This window comes from Urocitellus parryii, chromosome 5 (genome assembly GCF_045843805.1).
Source record: "Urocitellus parryii isolate mUroPar1 chromosome 5, mUroPar1.hap1, whole genome shotgun sequence".
Classification (NCBI taxonomy): domain Eukaryota; kingdom Metazoa; phylum Chordata; class Mammalia; order Rodentia; family Sciuridae; genus Urocitellus; species Urocitellus parryii.
This window is the reverse complement of record NC_135535.1, coordinates 97,749,820-97,768,898: the sequence shown is the minus strand read 5'-3', so window position 1 is coordinate 97,768,898 and position 19,079 is coordinate 97,749,820. Positions and strand designations below refer to the sequence as shown.

At 42.1% G+C, this 19,079-nt stretch overlaps 1 protein-coding gene across 3 annotated transcripts in view; it reads left to right on the top strand.

Annotated features, from left to right (window-relative positions):
- Etv6 (ETS variant transcription factor 6) overlaps positions 1–19,079 on the top strand; it is a 224,431-nt gene that overhangs the window by 82,603 nt on the left and 122,749 nt on the right. For 2 of the 3 annotated variants that reach the window (XM_077798879.1, XM_026412110.2), the window contains exon 2: positions 11,722–11,851. In XM_077798879.1, the coding sequence (XP_077655005.1) occupies positions 11,815–11,851 (37 nt within the window). In that variant the 5' untranslated portion in view covers positions 11,722–11,814. The remainder of the gene's footprint in view (positions 1–11,721; positions 11,852–19,079) is intronic. The other variant, XM_026412111.2, reaches the window with a different exon arrangement.

The following is a 19,079-nucleotide window of genomic DNA, read 5'->3' as shown; positions in this document are numbered from 1 at the left end:
GAGAATCATTTACCATATGTCTTGATTTATTCTATTTTTTTTTTAAATGTTTCGTTTTAAGATAGTGATTCTCAACCTTGACTCTACATATTGGAATACCTAGTAAGTTTAACAATTATTAATGCCTGGCTCCCAACCCCACTCTGATTTACTTGGATACTGGGATTTTTTTTTTAATTTTTTTAGTTTCTTGGAATAAGTCTTACGTGCAGCCAAGGTTCAGAATACCTGATTTAAAATGTGTTTCCTAAATTGTTATCTGATCCTGAGTCCCTGAAGTATGTGGAAATTCAAGCATTTTTTTTTTTTACTTGTAAAATGAACTATTAGTCTCCACAAGGCCAGGAGAGTGCAGCATGTAAGTTTCCTTATTATGTCAAGCTGCTTCATAGTTTGTTACTCACCCTTGCAGTCACACACACACACACACACACACACACACACACACACACACACACAGAGGCTCTTGTATATTGCATTCTCATTCTCGGTTTACTTTTTTGAATATTAATGCCAGTGGAATTTTCATAGCAATGCTTGTCAGCAAAACTTGTTTTCGTTATTAGTTAACTAAAAAACAAAACTCCCAGGTCTTTCTAACCATGACCACAGTGAAGGGGGAAGAGACCTTTTCTGATCCAGAGTCTTGCGTCTAAGAATCAGGGAATGTCTGTGATGTTTTTTGGACATGTCTAGGTAGAAATGACTTGGTGAGATGGTTATTACTTCTGGAAATCTAAAAACAGATGTGCAGCACTCCTGATCAGTGTAGAAGATGACCTGTATGTTACTTTTTAGGGTCATAGAGCCTGGGAAGAAGTGAGGAGATAAATTCTGTCCTCGTTTCTTAGTTATATGGCAAGGTCGTTGTCAGTCTTCACTCTTGTTTTCAATTAATTTAATTTCCCATTTTACAACATTAAGACAGGTGTAATTCTTAAAGCAAGCATTAAAAGTAATGCTTCATGAGGGACTTCTCAAATTCCTGTCATAATCATGCCTTGTGTTTATGGAGAGCCTTTGATTTAAAATATGGTACATGTTATTCATTTTTAGAATAACATGGCGTGACAGAAGAGGCTGAGTATCATCATTATTGCGGTTCCTCAGATAGCAACATTAGATGTGGACTCACTTATTGATTGAATTTGTGCTTGTTTCTCTAGGTATAGTTTGCAGGGCTTTTTCTTTTCTTTTTTTTTTTTTTTAATGTTTACTTTTTAGGTGTAGATGGACACAACACAATGCCTTTATTTTTATGTGGTGCTGAGGATCGAACCGGGTTCCTCCCCAGCTAGGCGAGCGCTCTACCGCTGAGCCTCAATCCCAGCCCCTGCAGGGCTTTTTCTATTTATTTTTACTTCTCAGTTCGAAGTAACCCAGGAGTTATCTGATATGTGTAGAGCTAGGGCATCTCTTTAGTTTGACCATGGTAATGGTTGCTACTCACCTTCTTCCTGCTCTCTGCCCTGTGGGTGGGGGTGGGGGCATGAGGGCCTTGCAGGGTTTCATTAAAACAGCTCCCCAGGGGCTGCCTAGAGCCTGGGCCAGCACTACAAAGCACACAGCATCTTTCCGCATCACTCTGGATTACCCACATTTGAATTAGAATGCAAACCTTTTCCCCTTGCTCTGCTGTCTGGTCTTTAAAACCTAAAGTTTCTAATTAGGCATGGGTGGTCCACTTAAGCAATAAGCATTTTGAAAAGATAAATCACAGCACACACACACAAAAATTTTTCCTTTTAAAGGAGGTCTGACTTGCCGCCCTCAACTTTTTTCTACCAACTCGCTGGGATTGTGGGTTTGAGCCATAGCTTCTCTCTTTCTCTCTCTTCCTTTTACCAGACTTCCAGGATATAGAAAGAAATAAAAAAGAGCAGAGCCCAGAGTAATGCTATAACCTAAAGAAGAAAGCTATTGGAGGAGGTGAGGGACTTACCAGGCCAGATAAAGCAGGTGAAGGGAGGGAGGAATTAAAAGCAACCCTGGAGGCCATCCTGGTCTGTAGGAGCCTGACCTTCGACCTCCTCTCTGCTCAGGTTTTCAGTCCCAGGAGTCCCAGGGGCAGCTCCTGCCTCCAAGGACATCACAGTGATGTACAGGAGCAGTCCTGTGGCAGTGGGACATGCCTGGAAGGTCTCTCTCATTTGTGGGGAGAAATTGAGAAGCTTTCTCTAATGGCGCCCTTGATGCAAGTAAATGGCAACTCTCTCAGTTCATTACTTGTTAGCCCCAGGCAGGGACAACGCAGATTGGCTAATCGTAATAGCCAAACCATTAAAGGGAATAGCATTAATGGAGGAGAAAACAGCTAATAAGGAGCTGCACTTGGCCACTTTGTTTTGCCAGGGATACAAACCGCTGCTAATTTAAGTACCTGTTCCTTCTGCTGCTGGAAACAGTTGGAAAGAAAGGATTCAGTGACCCTCTTTTAAAAGGCAGATCAAAAACCTAGGGACATTTCTAGGTAGATCCAACAGCAAACGTTGATTTTTCCAGAGGTACACATGATGGTTTGGTGTAAATGAAGCCACACCACCTTGTCCTGAAGTGAAGCTGTGACCCACCGTGGATAGCACTGGCCTGGCGTTCTCGGGAGTGGTGATGTGCTCTGCGGAGCTCAAATGAACCATGCTTTGAGCAAAAGCCGCCGTCTACATCATGGCAGGGATGAGGGGTGTCTTCTAAGGTTGTGGAATGGAGGGAATTTAATTTTCCCATGCAGGTCTGAAGCTTGTAACCTTGCTTGCTTGTGCCTCAGCGCTGGGTTCCAGCCAAATGAGCTAACCATCCGTGCATCCTTAGAGCTGGGCCAGCTCCACAGTACTCCCTGGAAACCACAACCTGGCATTAAAAGGAATCACAGCTTTAGATTCTGCTTACTATTCATGTCAGAAATGTCTGAGAAATTCAGACAGAGGGAAAAAAACCTCATGGCACCTCAGGAGTGGAAAGGATCTTAATGAAAATGTTTTAAAGTTGGGGCAATAAGAAATCTGTTTGAGTTTTTTGCTTTGGTAATCCCAGTTCTAGAAACTAGTGCTTTTCCAGATTATATTTGATGGAACTCTAGGACATGGAGGGGACTTGGGAACTCACTGGTAGAGAAGGGGGCCTGGTGTTCATGTTACATTTGGGCTTGCCCCACCCACACTGTCATTAATAAGCTTTGCCTCACCAGTGGGTAGAAGGTTGTACAGAAGCCGCATCTTGGATTTCTAAAGAGCCTGCCTGAGCTCCTTCCCTGTGTGGAAAGCCCTTTAGAGTAACCTTCTCCTCTCCACTTCAGATGGCTCTGGGGGACTTTAGTTGGCCTTTGGAGGCTTCAGCTGTTAGGCTTTTCTTCTGGTACACCCATCTGAGGCTGGCTCTGCTCTCTTTGGGTATACAGGCGCTGTGGTTTGGATAAAGGCCCATGTGTTTTATTTATTTATTTTTTTTGGGGGGGTAGGTTATCAATATATATTTTTTTTAATTTTTATTGTTGGTTGTTCAAAACATTACATAGCTCTTGATATATCATATTTCACACTTTGATTCAAGTGGGTTATGAACTCCCATTTTTACCCTGTATACAGATTGCTGTATCACATGAGTTACACTTCCATTGATTTACATATTGCCATACTAGTGTCTGTTGTATTCTGCTGCCTTTCCTATCCTCTACTATCTCCCCTCCCCTCCCCTCCCCTCTTCTCTCTCTACCCCATGTACTGTAATTCATTTCTCCCCCCCCTTTTTCCCCTTTCCCCTCACTTCCTCTTGTATGTAATTTTGTATAACCCTGAGGGTCTCCTTCCATTTCCATGCAATTTCCCTTCTCTCTCCCTTTCCCTCCCACCTCTCATCCCTGTTTAATGTTAATCTTCTTCTCATGCTCTTCCTCTCTGCTCTGTTCTTAGTTACTCTCCTTATATCAAAGAAGACATTTGGCATTTGTTTTTTAGGGATTGGCTAGCTTCACTTAGCATAATCTGCTCTAATGCCATCCATTTCCCTGCAAATGCCATGATTTTGTCAGTTTTTAGTGAAGAGTAATACTCCATTGTGTATAAATGCCACATTTTTTTAATCCACTCGTCTATTGAAGGGCATCTAGGTTGGTTCCACAGTCTTGCTATTGTGAATTGTGCAGGCCCATGTGTTTTAAAGCTTGGTCCCTGGAGTGATGCCATTGAAAGGTGGTGGAAACTTTAAGAGGTGGGGCCTGGTGGGAGGTCTTTGGGTCATTGTGGGTATGCTCTCAAAGGGGAAAGTGGAACCCTAGTCCCTTCCTCTTTTTCTCTTTTGCTTCCCAACCATGAGCTGAGTGAGTGGCTTTACTCTATCATGTGCTTCTACCATGCTGTGCTGCCCAAAGCAAAAGGCCCATTGATTCTGAACTGGAGCCTCCAAAACTGTGAGCCAAAATAAACCTTTTCTCTTTATAAATTGATTTCTCGGGAATTTATTATAGTAACAGAAAGCTGACTAAAACAATAAATAAGCCTCAACTTTTACTTTTACCTGCCCTTCCAATATTTAAAGGCATCTCTGCAGACCCTTTAGTCTTTCTGCCCCACAAGCCAGGTATATCATCAATGCCTTCATTCATCTTTCATTTGGGAATGTGCATCTTCAGGCTGTTGATGGAGCTTTGCTTAGACTGTGGACACCATTGCAAATTCTAGAGGTGGACTCCATGACTTCTTGGCACACAGATCTGCCTACTATAGACACCAAATAAATGTTGACAGGGTCTTCTCCTTCTCAGTGCTTCTATTTATCTCACCTGTACATTTAGATTTGCTGCCCTTAGATAAATGGCAAGAGTTGAGTAAGGGAAATGGTTTCTTGTTGTTAATACCCAAGATGAGATTTCAGTCCAAGGTAAAGTTATCATTTACACAAGTGATCTTTAAATGTCCTAGTGGCCCTATTGATTGTGTCCTGCAGTAAATACACATCCCGGGATGAATTCTGATGCTCTCCTGTTCAGAGGTAAAGACAACTTTCCCATTCATCATAGTTAGTCCCCTTCCTTTAGCTAAATGCATTTACACCCTCCATCTGTTCTCTTTGTGAGATAAGCAACAAGCTGAATAAAGTAGACACCCTGGTTTAGGCAGCTCTGCTGAGTGACCCTCAGGGGCCCCAGTGGAATTTCAAGAGGAGTGTGAACAGATTCACAGCCATGAAATATTCCAAGGTTGCTACAGTTCTTACAAGCTTGAACTTATCTCTTGGAATTCCCCATGAGCTGGGAAGCCATTGTTGACTGGCCAGCATGACTTACATGCCATTGCTCCTCTTTATTAAAAACAGTTCAGAGGAGTGGAATAAGACTATCTGTACCCAAATACCAGCCCGGTGATGAGCTGGTGACTGGAACAGGTTGCTTAAGCCCTGTGATCTTCAGGTCAGGTTCCCTACTGTGGAGTAGAGACAAGGATGCCTTCTTTGCCTCCTTTTTTTTTTTTTTTTTTTTTTTTTGTGAGGCCCCTAAGGGCTCCACAGGAAGCACAGACCTCATCTTCCCTTAATGCTAAACTCCCTTTTCTGGTTGTTGCGATGTCTATGCTTTCCAACGAAGATTAGGATGTAGTCTGAGAGGTATAAGTATGTATATATGAGTGCTCATACATATTTACTGGTAAAATGACACTGGATGTTTTTTTGGGGACCAGGGATCGGACTCATATATACTGAGCCACATCCCCAGCCCTATTTTATAGTTTATTTAGAGATAGGGTCTCACTGAATTGTTTAGCACCTCGCTTTTGCTGAGGCTGGCTTTGAGCTCTTGATCCTCCTGCCTCAGCCTCTCGAGTCGCTGGGATTACCAGTGTGTGCCACCAAGCCTGGGGAATTTTTATAATTATTTATTTATTTGTAGTGCGAGGGATCAAACCCAGGGCCTTGGATATCAGACAAGCGCTTTGTCACTGAGCTACATCACCAGCCCCTGCACAGAATTTTAAATTTTGGGGCCATCATGGAAATCCTTAGGACTTATAGTTCTGTAACTTGCAATGCCTAGTACAGGCCTGGGCTTATCATGAATACAAAATGAATGTTGAAGTATTTCTTAATCATAGGGAGGAAGAAGTCTCAATGACCTTTTACAGTAAGGCTTGATTGCAGGGCCTGTTGCTAATGTTCTTTTTCTTTTCTAAACCTCACTGTGCATGGATAACAAATCTGGATAAAAGGAAAACCTAAGATGCTTTGACTTGATTGTGCTGTTTGGCAGATGCAATTCACTGTCTTCTGATTTTAGGATGTCCCTGGTCCAAAAGAGGAGACAAGGGACTCCTTGCCTTGTTTATTTCAGCTTTAAACAAGAATCCACAAATGTAAGGTCCTGAAACATTTTCATAAACTTACAGAAAAAGGGCACTGGTGAAACCAGGCTGGAAGGAAGAGCCCTGGCCTAGTGTTGAGTGTGGTTTGTCAGGTGCTCCCTCTCCCTGAGGGCCATCTGGGTAGCCCAGGGAGGAAGCTCCAGAGACCAGGAATGTGTTTCCCAACCACTGCAATTTCAACAGGGCCCTCCCATTTTCTCCCTGCTGGAAGTACTGATATACATCCTGCAAGCATCCTAAAAAAACATTTTGTTTGAAAAAAATTAATGACAGTCTCCCGAAAGATATTTCTCTCAAGAGGGGCCCTGGACACCAGGAAGAAAGTGAAATTGGACCCCTGGTTTAGGCATCTTCTAGAACCTTCCTGGGGTGGGAAGAAATCATCACAACTTTACTTCTGAATCTGGTCTTCTACTTCAGAACTTTTGTTTGAATACCTGGAGTATTTTTCCTCACCCCAGATCTTAGGGTATACTGTTCCTTTCTGGGGAGAAACCAAAAATTGATCATCTGTGGCCATATTTGCATCTTTTCTCAAGTTCTTTCTCTCACTGAATTTTTGGGGTAGACAAAATATTCAATGAATTTCTTTTTCCAGTGAAAGACCTGGACTCTCAGGAGCACATTCGTTTAGGTTCTCATGTCTGTTTGCATCCATGATGCCAAAAACCTAGAAAACGGTGCAGGCAAATTTCTGTTTATTCAGTGTTTTGGTAATGAGTAGATCTAGCTTGTTAATAAAGGCTCACTTAACGAAAACCTGTTTAATGAAAGCCAGCACCACCACCTTGGATCATTCTCCAGCCAGAAGAGTGTACTTGAGAAATTGTGTGTCCAGACATTAATTTAGTAAATCTCAATAAATAGCCTCCCATAGGAGAGATTTCTTCTGTTCAGTCTATACAGGCTGATGAGAGTACAAGCCTCAGCTTTGCAAGCAGCTTTCCTTAGAAAACCTGCTGGTGGGAAAGTCAGCCTCCCCTCCCGGGTAGAGAGGGCCAGTGCAAGCACTCTCTTTGCTGCCTGCTGTTTCCCATCTTGTCTGGGTTGCAGCTTGTCATTGCAGTGATGGGACACCAAAGTGCAGCAGCATGGCCAGGGCTCCTCTGGCATTTTATCATAGCTCTGTGACACTCCTCCTCCTCAGGACTGCCTACACAGACTTCAAGAACCAGCATGGGGGAATAATCTGGGCATTTATAATGGGGATGGGGCAATTTCTAGAAAAGTTTCCTAAATCTGGACATCTCGGCTCTTCAGTTTAGGAATCTTTGCAATGACCTGCAAAACATCTTAGTGAAAGTACATCAACTTTATTTCTGTTTGTCTCAATTGCCAAAATGCTTTATTTCCAGAGAATCAGTATTTAATTAACAATAAACTCCCAAGTTTCCCAATCCTTCAACCTAAAGGGTCAATTGTACAGGAACAAGTCCATAAATGCCCTAGGGGGATCCCAAAGACATGCAGAAGTTCTATACTGAATAATTTTGAAAAGGAAGGACTATTTTGGTGATAATATTTTTTTCTGTTTGGCCCTTCCATAATGTGCAGTCTGTGGTGGGGATGCCATTCCCCTGCTGAGCACAAAAGTGGTAAGCCTTGCCAGGTGTGGTGGCACATGCCTGTCATCCCAGCAGCTCTGGAGGCTGAGGCAGGAGGATCATGAGTTCAAAGCCAGCCTGAGTAAAAGTGAGGTGCTAAGCAACTCAGTGAGAACCTGTCTCTAAATAAAATACAAAATAGGGCTGGGGATGTGGTTCAGTGGGAGAGTGCCCCTGAGTTCAATCCCAGGTACCCCCCAGAAAAGAAGCGGTGGTAAACATGGTGGTTTACATGGGAGTTACAGGTTCACAGGTTGCTAGGTATTTAATATGAAAAGAAGCATAATTAGATGGGTACCTATCATTGGCCTTCATGGTTTGGAGAAGGAAAGGAGGAGAGAAATGTAAGTCATTTTGAATTTGGTACCATTTGAATTTGGTACCATTCTGTACCCTTTGCTTAAAATTATTTTCACCTTTATTTTTTCTTTTCTGAGTTTTGAGCTGTTCTCTACCTCTCCTTGCCACTGTCCCTATAGGTATTGTAATTACCCTCAGAAATTGCAGTGCGTTTGCTTCTGTTCAGCCAGTTGGTTTAGATTGGGTTTACAAATTTGAGAGCAGCCTGTTTTACTTATGTTTTTCAGCATCTAAACAATAACATAACCACATGACTGCATCTTTAGTCACATCATTGACCTACACCTGCAGTTTATGCCCCTACAACACTCAAATGCATTAATATCACTGTCTGCAGCATTTTAATTTAATTAGAGCTGTGTTTATAATTCTCCTGGGAAAATCCTTACTCCCTTCTCCCCCATCCCATGTTAAAATAAAGCACCTCTGGTTTTCATCTGACTGATAGTTTGCTTTAGAGATGAGTGTGCTGTCAACTCTACCTAGCCCCCTCTTTTGTTGGGATCAGACCAGAAGCAGTTGTGAGAATAGAGTTCCCTTTCTTTGGAACATTGGCTGTTAGTCTCCCTGAGTTCCTCTGTCTAGCTGTCTCCATCTGAGCAGGTGGTATTTGTATGATTTTTCTAATTGCTGGTAGTGTGCTGATGTGCCATTATAGAAGATAAGTACATGGTTATAGTAATCAAGTAAAAAATGAGGACCACTAGAGAGTCACAAAGAGAGACAAAAGGAGTTAACTCTACAGTATGGGATTCCCAGCTGTGTGTTCTCTTCTCAGAAAAAAGCCTGTGCACTGGGCAACATCCTTCCTGGGGCCCCCTCGGGCTCTTTTGTCTGCTGAACCCAGGGTTCCAGTAGGTTGTGTTGGCTGCTGACAGATTGCTTGAGGTTCTAGAAGCACATTTTGCTTTCCTCCACTTGGTCAAGATAAACTCTCTTCAGTGACTGACAGATCTCTTCCTTGAACCTTTTAAAAAGAGCTTCCTGCTCTCAGCTTGCAGGTTGCAATCCTGACTTTCACCATAGTGGAAGCTATCCTCAGGAATGAGTGGAGTTCAGGTCTGGCCTGCCTTCTGTAGGTTTCATTATAAAATAGTTCAGTTGTCTCTTACAATTTCTTGGATGGGTATGGGAGAGGATGACATAACATCCAGGCAGGTGCTCAAGTGTGCTATGTCAGTGTAGCTGTGAGGTGAGGGAACCATGTAGAAGTAAAAACTCTTCCTAAGAAACTTCAGGGAAATGAAGGCACAAATACAATGACGCAAGCCAGCACCTAACACTCTGCAGAGGTGAAGCCTCCCTGGATTCCTATCAGTAGGCGGGAGGCAGATTTCCCAAGAAATAAAGTAGAAGTAATTTTGAGGGCTGGGCTTCTCCAGCTTGTCCTTGATGGAGTTGAGGAGGCAGGGATGAGCTGGCCTGGTTTTCATAGACAAGCTAGAGGACCTTGTTTTTCCTTGCTTTAAGGGAAAAATAATTGTATTATGAAATACCATCCTCTCTATTTCTTGCACTCATGCCATGCCCTTTGGAGACCCTTTGGTTGCACAGTATTTTCTTCACCAACTGTTTCGCTTCTGCAAAAACCATAACAAAACAGAAAGCTAGTTCTGGGAATAAAGCTAACGGCAAACATCTACATGTATGATGAGACTGGGGGATCATGTGAGGGTGGAGGAGAATGGAGAATTTCGAAAAAAAAATTAATCTAGAAAAACAGATTATGTTTGAAATGCTTAAAAGCACATCTCACCTAGCAAAATCCCTAAACAAATTTAATGTTTCCCATACATGTGATTATATATCTTTGCCTCTTAAACTATCCTAACACAAACACCAAAAAGTGTAACTCCTCCTTAAGTTAGAGTTGCTCAAACTATGTGTGATATTTGGTAAAGTTCGAGAAAAGTGAAGTTGACAGTTTTGCCTCTGGGTGACCTTTCATAAGACATCTTGATTGACATAGAAATCAAATCTAGGATATTTGGACCTGCCCTGAATTAACAAATTCACCAGGAAACTTTAAGATGCATGTTTAAACAGAAATATTCCACCCACCCTAGTTTCTGCTAGTGGATGCCTTAGGGAAGGTGTAGCAATTCCATCTGGAAATTGCAACAATATGTATATATTCATTTAAAATTGAAATTTCCTGCCACAACCACCAAACTTTCCAGGCCATGAGCAGAAGTTTTAATTTGGTTGTAGGGTCAGGGGACTCCCCTGCTTCCCTTTGCACATTTGAAGAGATGTAAAATGTTGAAAGAACTATCCTTTCAAAAAGTAAACACCATCTTCACTTTACTTTAATCTAGGATTTTCTTTTGCTCCTGGTTTTTAAAATTTTCATAATGGCATCTTACTGGTCTTTTCATCCCAACTTATTTTTGGACTTTGTATGTCCTACTTTGCCCAGTTAAACCGCAGAAGCTAACGGAAGTTATGTTTATGTATGTGACTGCAAGTCAAACTAGTTGGTGTGTAGATCTGAGATGCAAATTGCACTACTGTTCTCACTGAATATACTAGTTGGTTTCTTGCCATTATTTGCAATATTTTAACTTCAAACTAATAATAATCCTTCACACCCCATCCAGTTTCTTTTAATTGATCTAGCAAACACTGCTCATTTGAATTCAAATGGTGATTTTACTGAAGCCCCTCCTACTGTCATTAAGCATCTTCATTTAAATAATGCTTTCCTTAGTCCAAACAATTCTTTGAAGATGTCTGAAATATTTTAGAGGGAAAGGAAATACAGATTCTGATGGGATATGAAGGAACAGAGAGACACCTACTAATTCTGCAGATCATTCTCTCTTAGGAAGGAAGAAATTAAATGTTGGATATTTTTGGTTATGGTTATTGTTTTGTGAGAGAAAGATGATAGAAAAACTTTGCTCATAGATTTATTAACAAAACCTAGGTCTTTTTAGCCATTACTTTCCACTTCGCCTATTTAATATACTCTTACTGGATCTGAGTATAGAATCATATTTTGATTAGAAGCTGGGGTTATTGCCAGAGAAGAGGAAATGTGGTGTTAATGCATTGGTGACATTGATATGTGACTTGGAAAAATAATTTTTGAGAGAGTTGGTTTTTTGCTATTCTCTTGGACTTTTTTCTCCCCATTGGCTCACCTGTGTCCCTCGTCATTACCTGAACAAACCACAGGGGTGCACATCTGTTGACCTCAGTCCAAAGAGCCCAATCAATATTCAACCTTTCCTGCATTTTTTATAAACCTCAAATGTGAAGCATCTAAAGGACAACTTATGAACCAGGTGTTCCGAATGCCCCACCTCCCTTTGGCTTCCCACACCCCTGGGTAGTTTCACACCTCCATTCCAAGCTTTCACTGCCTTTTTAACCCCCTCGCCTCTTCCTGCCCTTATTTTTAACAGCAGGAACGAATTTCATATACACCTCCAGAGAGCCCGGTGCCGAGTTACGCTTCCTCGACTCCACTTCATGTTCCAGTGCCTCGAGCGCTTAGGATGGAGGAAGACTCGATCCGCCTGCCAGCGCACCTGCGTGAGTGTCCGCTGCCAAGGGAAGGGGAAGGACAGACTGACAGACAGGCTGCTGGACTGCACGGGGCGGGGGAGGCAGAGGGCTCTGAGCCATGGAGGGGCAAACTCTGAGGTCGTTTTCACAGGACTTTGCCTTGTTCGCTTTGGTTGCTTTGGAATCTTTTGACCCCACCCCATAATGGCGTGAAAAGTTTGAGATTCTTGACGCTTATTTCTCAGTGTATTTATTTCATGTCTGATGATATGTGAAAAAAAAAAAAAAAAAGGAATTGTGCACTATATGGCAGAGTCAATTCAGTGTCCTAGGAGGCAGATTATTATTGTTATGCCATGTTTATCTGTATTCCTAGATTCACCTACTCCCCTTTAAAGATTTCTTTGATCTGAATGAGGCTTAGTTTCTGATTCATTCACTTCACTCCCTGCTTTGCTTTTAAGCTGGTGCTCTCTCTTCTTTGTAGACTCCCCCTCCCTTCTTTTCTCATGGCGGGTTACATTTTATATGCTGATATATGTCTTTTCCCTGGTCCCCTCTTTTCTTCTACTCTCTGCTTGGGTTTGCTTTGCCTCAGCAGCTTTAGTTTGTAGTAGTTCCACCATCCTCTCCCAAATCATCCCTACTCCTTGCCTCCACCACCTTCCATCTGAATTTTCAGCTGCAACCTTGGCAGACATCAGGTCCAAAGCATTGACATCTGCCAGTTCTGTTTTTGATCTGTCTTTCCTGTACTGCCACTTAGTCCAGGTGATAAAATGTGATTGGGGCAACTAGAGAAAATGAATCACCTGATTCCCACCCTGATCGCGGTATCCAAGAAAATGCCACATTCTCTGGCTTGGATGATATCCTGAAAGCACAAGTCCAGGTTCTGGAGGTTCCTGGGGACAACTTGACCCTTCCCTCGTTGAATCCCAGTGACATAAATGGTGGTACAGTCATGCTGGCCATCTCTTTCAGGCTATTCTCCTTTTGTTTCCATCCTTCCTCAGAAGGTTGCTTACTAAAAGTACAGAAAAATAAAACAGGAAACAGGGGACCCAGGCTCTCCTTTTCTCTCTCTCTGATAAATCAGAGAATCAGATGAATGATGCTAGGGGTCCTGGGAGACATTGCTGGTTTATCCCTTCTGCCTACAGTGAGGATGGTTGCTGGGATTTTTGCAAGGAACTGGCAACATGAAACGCCTTCCCCTCTTCAGTTTGCTGTGTCTGTTGGTAATTACAAAGTTGCTGCCTACTGTGGTGTAGACATTCCTGCTTCACCTGGGTAGAGAGGCAAAGGACACAGCCCCATTCTACCATCTTTTCCTCTACAATGAACTTTTAAAAAGGAGGTTGGAACTGTAAAGGCCATGGTCATGACTGCGGGCACTGACTGGAGTTTTAGGGCACCATAAGGCACCATTGCAGCGGACAGAACTGGCAAAGAAATGGTGGGTAGACAACAGCAGATTTCTCTCCAGATATTGCCCTGTGCCCAGTATATTTACATCAGGAATATTCACTTCAGGGTGGAACATACTCATGCCATGTAGGCAAAACACTTGTACCACCTAATCTCATTCATTTGTTCATTCCATTTGTAGTTACTGATTATCTGCTTCTAGGATCAGGGTACAGAAACAAAGACAGAAGACAAAGCTCCCTGTTCTTATAGAGCTTAAATTCTAGTACAGAGAGAAAAGAAATAATGAACACTTGTCCCAAACAAGCTGAGGTTTCTTTCATAACTTTGTATTCTTGTATTTTGCAACATCCCCCAAGGAGGCCCTAACTCATGGTTCACCTCTGAATGCCTTTGACATATGTAAGCTCTTTTGCTGTGGAACTCTCTCCCTAAAAAGTTATCATGGTAAAACAAAGAAGCAGGTAAGCAAATAGACAAGCCAAACCAGCAGTCAAGAGGTCTTAATTCATAGCTCGTTCTGCTGTTTGACTGCAGTCAGTTGTTTAATTCAGTTTCCCAATCATGTGGGACCGCATTTGGAGTAGCAAATATTTAAGATCCTTACTATATTTAAAATACGCAGTTCTCATATAAGCTTTCCTTCCCCTTGGAACCATTTCTTCAATACCAACACTTTAATTTCTTCTAGTGTCAGTTCTTTCATTGAACCACTTCTGTGCCGCTTACCAGTAATTACTTGCTCCCAGTATAAGCCTAGGATACAATCATAATAGCTAATAACTGTGGGATTATCCTGTTCCTGGAGCTGTGAAATTCTGTATATATAAATTATTTTATTTCATTCTCGCAATGTAAGGTGGGTCTTCTTTTATGTCCATATCACACATAAGGACTTAGAGAATTTAAGTAATTTTTTAAGGTTGATTGCAAAACTCATAAGAGATAAAGATTCAAACTCAATTATGCCTGATTCCAGAGCCTAGGCTTTTATCCATTATGCCACCATATAAGTATGTGTTTAATAAATATTTTTGAAGATGGGTGGATGAATTCAGGGATGATACTTGGCTAGATTTATGACTGATGTGGCCACAACATTGGTTTATGGCTGGAATCCATTCTAACTTGTTCTGTCTGTTGCTGAATAGTTTGCATATTACCCTTGGATGGACATGTGCCTGGATCCTCACATAGACAATCATCCAGCTGTAGCACATTACTGCTGACTTTGGTGCATAATCAGTAGTTAGATTGTGGATTCAGGTTAGGATAATGGCTTTGCCTAAATGTGTACTCTGGCAGTTTAACTTTACATATCTCTCCTTGGTAATCCGCATGAGTCCCTTTGTGATACCATGGTCCCGACATCTGGATCAAATCCTCTGAAAGTGGAGGTTCCCAGGCTCTTGCTGTTTGCCCTCAGCTGGGGCTTTCCGAGCAAGGCCCAGCTTCCCTTGTCCTGTTCAGGACTTGACTGCTTCTCATGCTGTTTGAGAGGCAAATAGAAGGTTAAGACTGGGGCCACACACTTGAAGATGCATCCCAGCTGAGTTTCCAAACCTTAGTGAAAATAAATATTCTAACAGGGGAATTGGGTTATTGCTGTTTTAATCTGGGATTCCAGACAATTCCCAGTGGAATGCTCATGGAAAGTACGGGGAAGAATCAGAAAGCCAAGACAGCAGCAGGACATTTATGGTATTACTGGGTTGAAAGCATTTTTAGCTGCTTGTTTTAAAGAGATACTCACCAGACTGGGATGGCTCCAAGTAGCTTTTTTTCCTCCATTTATCACTTGATCTCCAGATAAAGCCTTTCTCTTACCTTTTTTGCTTTCTTTCATTCTTAAATCAAAATCTTACCCTTGGAGAGAGGAGGGCAGGGATCATAAAAGCTAAGATTCTCATACAGAGTTTCTCACCAGTTTGTTCTGCAAACACAAGGCTAGACCTAAACTGAAGACACAGCGTAACAAATTAGCATGCTATTGAGAAGTACAAAGTGATGCTCTCCCTTTTATTTGCCTGTGATAAAAGCCAAGTGATAAATGGAGCATTGTGTTAAGTGGTGATTATGAGGGACTGAAGGGATGGTGGGGGAAGGAGAAGAGTCAAGGGAAGAAGGGCCAGGCCTATCATGCTGGACTGACTCATTGCCCAAATTTTCAGGATGGTGCCCTTCAACAGTCCTGCAGCAGAGCTCCGCTGCTCACTAGGGGAGCAAACACAAGTATGTTTGCTGAGAAAATAGAAAGGACATGACTTTTTTCTTCTTCTTTTATAAACTTTTTTTTTTTTTTTGTATGCTTGGAGGTAGAAGGGCTGAAGTACAACAGTTATAGCGGGCAGGTGAAAAAATAAGTTCCATCCTTTAAAGGGACCATCAGCCTTCCATCACAGCTTGAGAACACTTGAAAGAGCAAGGACCTCTCAAGGGTGCTCAGTCAAGGTCACTCTTGACCTTGCAAGCTGAGGAGGGCTATGGCCTGGAGAACAGATGCTGTTTCCCCATTCTTACCAGGGGCCTTGCTGTGTGAGGGAGGGACTTTTTAAAATTCATCTGTCCAAAGGCTACCTTCTTCTAAACTTGTGGGGAAGTGGGTGTTAAAGGGAGCATCATGAAGTAGTGGCACCCTGCTTAGGGTAAAGATTCTGTGTCCGTCAGATCAAATACCTAACATAAGCTACTTAAAAGAAGGAAAAGTTCATTTTGGCTTACAGTTTCAGAAGTTTCAGTCCATGGTTGGTTAGTTCCATAGTTTCTGGGTCTGGAGTTGAGGCAGCACTTCATGGTAGGCAGTGCATGGTGGAACAAAGCTGCTCACCTCATGGTGGGGACGTGAAAGAGAGGAAGAGAAGGGTTTAGAGTCCCAATAACCCCTTCAAGTGCAATGACCTTGCTTCCTCCCACTAGGCCCTACTTTCTTGAGGTTCCACTACCTTCCAATAGCACCGCAGACTGGCAACCAAGCCTTTGGGAGACTTTTAACATCCATATCATAACATGCTTGCAGTATGTTAACAGGGACTCTGTTTGACACTGGGCCTCCAACAGTGATGCCGACGCCAGGCAATATGATAACAATGTAAATACATTTCAGATATGAAGCAGAATTTAAATAATTAAATATATTTATTTTAAACTTCTTTTAAACATTATCATCCCACATCCAATTGATTTAGTCACATCTAATCATAGGAGTATTATGCCATTGGCCCAAAGACTGTATCTTGCAGTGTCTTTTTGGCCTTCTAAAATATCTGCAAGTTGATATTTAAAAATTGAGACCCAGGACTCATTCATCATATTTAATAGGGTTACAGTTTACGATGTTGCGGGTTAATAAATAGTCATAATAGCTGCTGGGAGTATTCTAGCATCATAACACCAGAAATAGTCCCCTGGCTCTCCTTCCTTTCCTTGTGAATCTTTCAAAATTCTTACATTACTACTCCTGCTTGTGTGTGTTTAATAATTTAATTCAATGCCTTCCTTTGGCTATGTTACCTCACTGCTCACTCACCCAGCCGTTTTGCATTCTCAGCAGAGTAACTGAATTTAAGACAGACATGTGATAAGCAGAGGTATATTAGAACTTGCACAGAGAGAAGGCACTTACCCAGTGCCTCTATTTTACTTGACTAGAGCCACAGTTTTGTATCTTTTTAAGTTATGTTTGTTCTCAAGACAGAGACAATGGAAGCTAAATATAACCATAGTATGTTTTATGTTGTTGTAAGTAACAAAATGTGTTCTTACCTAGTATCTCATTTAATCATGTGACAGTCTTTGAAGCAGGTGTTATGGATCCAATTTTATTGAGGAGGTGTCTGTGGCCCAAGTAAGTAAACTAAATTGTTCAGGTTCACTAGCGTGTGAAGGATCTAATGTGATTTCTACTTCAGAAAATCACCCTCTAACTTTCTTGGGAGAAGACACGTGGGCAAAGTCTCATGAACTTGAAAATTAAAGTGCTGCTGACTCTCGGTGTCTAGGCAGCAGTGGGTGCAGGACAGGGAGCAGACAAGGTTTTAGTGATGCTACTTAATATGTGCTGAACCTCCAACAGGCCCACATCTACCTTTCAGTAGGAAGGGGAGCCTTCTACAATGAATAGTTTATTCTGGTTTTACTTGTCAGTTACTGTAGCTGCCCTCTCTTTATATTCTTGTGAGCTCAGGTTGAAATTCGATTTATCTCTGCAGCCAAAATGACAGGCTGGTTGTAAAGGCTTTAGAGGACCAGCTTTTAGAGTGGAGCTCAACCGAACACCACCTTCAACAGCATTTCACTGGGTTTGACCTCCTGGCAGCAGGGGGCCACTGCTTCTTGAAGTTTCCAAATTTAAAAAACAAGAAAAAACATATTAGCGGAAGTCCAGATAGATCTGAATATGCTTGAATTTAAGGCAGCCTCTATCTCTTAGAAAGATTATTTAACATTAAATTAAGATAATTTAAGCCTCAAATTAGCAAAATAACATCTACTGAGGAGGCTTTCTTATCAATAGCAGAGCTATATGTGTGACACCTGGCATGATGCCTGTCATGCAATGGCCAGATAACTCACTAGAGCTCCATTTCAGTTTCTAGGGTGATGAATAGCCAATTTGGAAAGTGGTTTCTCCATATTCAATGGCCAAAGGAAACCTGCATGTGCCTATGTGTCTGCTTCATTAAAGAAAAGACCCAGAGTTCTGTCTACATAGAGTCTAACCTGATTTTTCCAAGTCACAACTGAAGCAAGCTTATCTTACTACTGCCTGTGACAGCTGTGAACCCAGCTCTGCTGTAAGGCACAGAGAGAAGGCACTTACCCAGTGCCTCTGTTTTACTTGACTAGAGCCACAGTTTTGTATCTTTTAAGTTATGTTTGTTCTCAAGAAAGAGACAACAGAGACAATGGAGACAACACATTATTGAGGAGGTGTCTGTGGCCCAAGTAAGTAAACTAAATTGTATACTTACAATTTAAGTAAGTAAATTACTTAAGGCCCTGGCACCATCTCCAGGGCCTTTTCCTTCCTCACACCTGTCTCCAGTCTGGGACTTTTTCTTCACACTCCTGCCTGAATCTGTGTCTCCTTCCTTGGCTCTTGCCTGTCTGCTAAGACCTCTCAAAGAAAGGACCTAGAGTCCTTTGCCATTATCAGTGTTCCAAAAATGGCCTCTCCTCGCACAGCTGCCTGTGACGTGCACTGACATCACCAGCAGAGTTGAGGCAAGGACACAGGGAAGAGATTTAATTCTCAGTCAGTGTCTTTAACGAAGCAGTAATGCCTTCTATCAGAGTCGGCCAGCCAAAGGCATTTTTCTATTTTATTCCCCCTTAAGCCTTCTTTTGGGCACCTTCCCTTTATGCATTGAAATGCTTAAAGACTTTCTATTCTCCACTGCACATGGGGCTGTACAAGGGTCCAGTTAGCTGCTTCAGATGGCTTGAAGAAAAAAAAAAAAAATAGTCCACAGCAGAACAGCCTGGATGCTTTGGAAGGGAAATTTCCTTTTTGGGTTTGCTGTCTGAAAGAATTTCCGATGCAGGCAGACGTTAATTCCTAGCTCCGTGCTTCCTGATAAGGAAGCAGCTTCAATAAATGCAGCTATTTATAGATGTCTTTTTTAAAAAAAAATATATAACCAGAGGTTTATTGACCTTTTCTTTCACTTCACATTTCATGCAGTGAGCTCTGTGTACATTTAAGGCAGTTCCTCCTGCATGAACTCTGACAAAGTGGCTCTAATTCTGTGGGGGAGGGGAGGGCTGGCTGAGGAATGGCACAGCCTCCTCTTCCATGTGGTGGGCTCTCAATTTCCTTGGCATT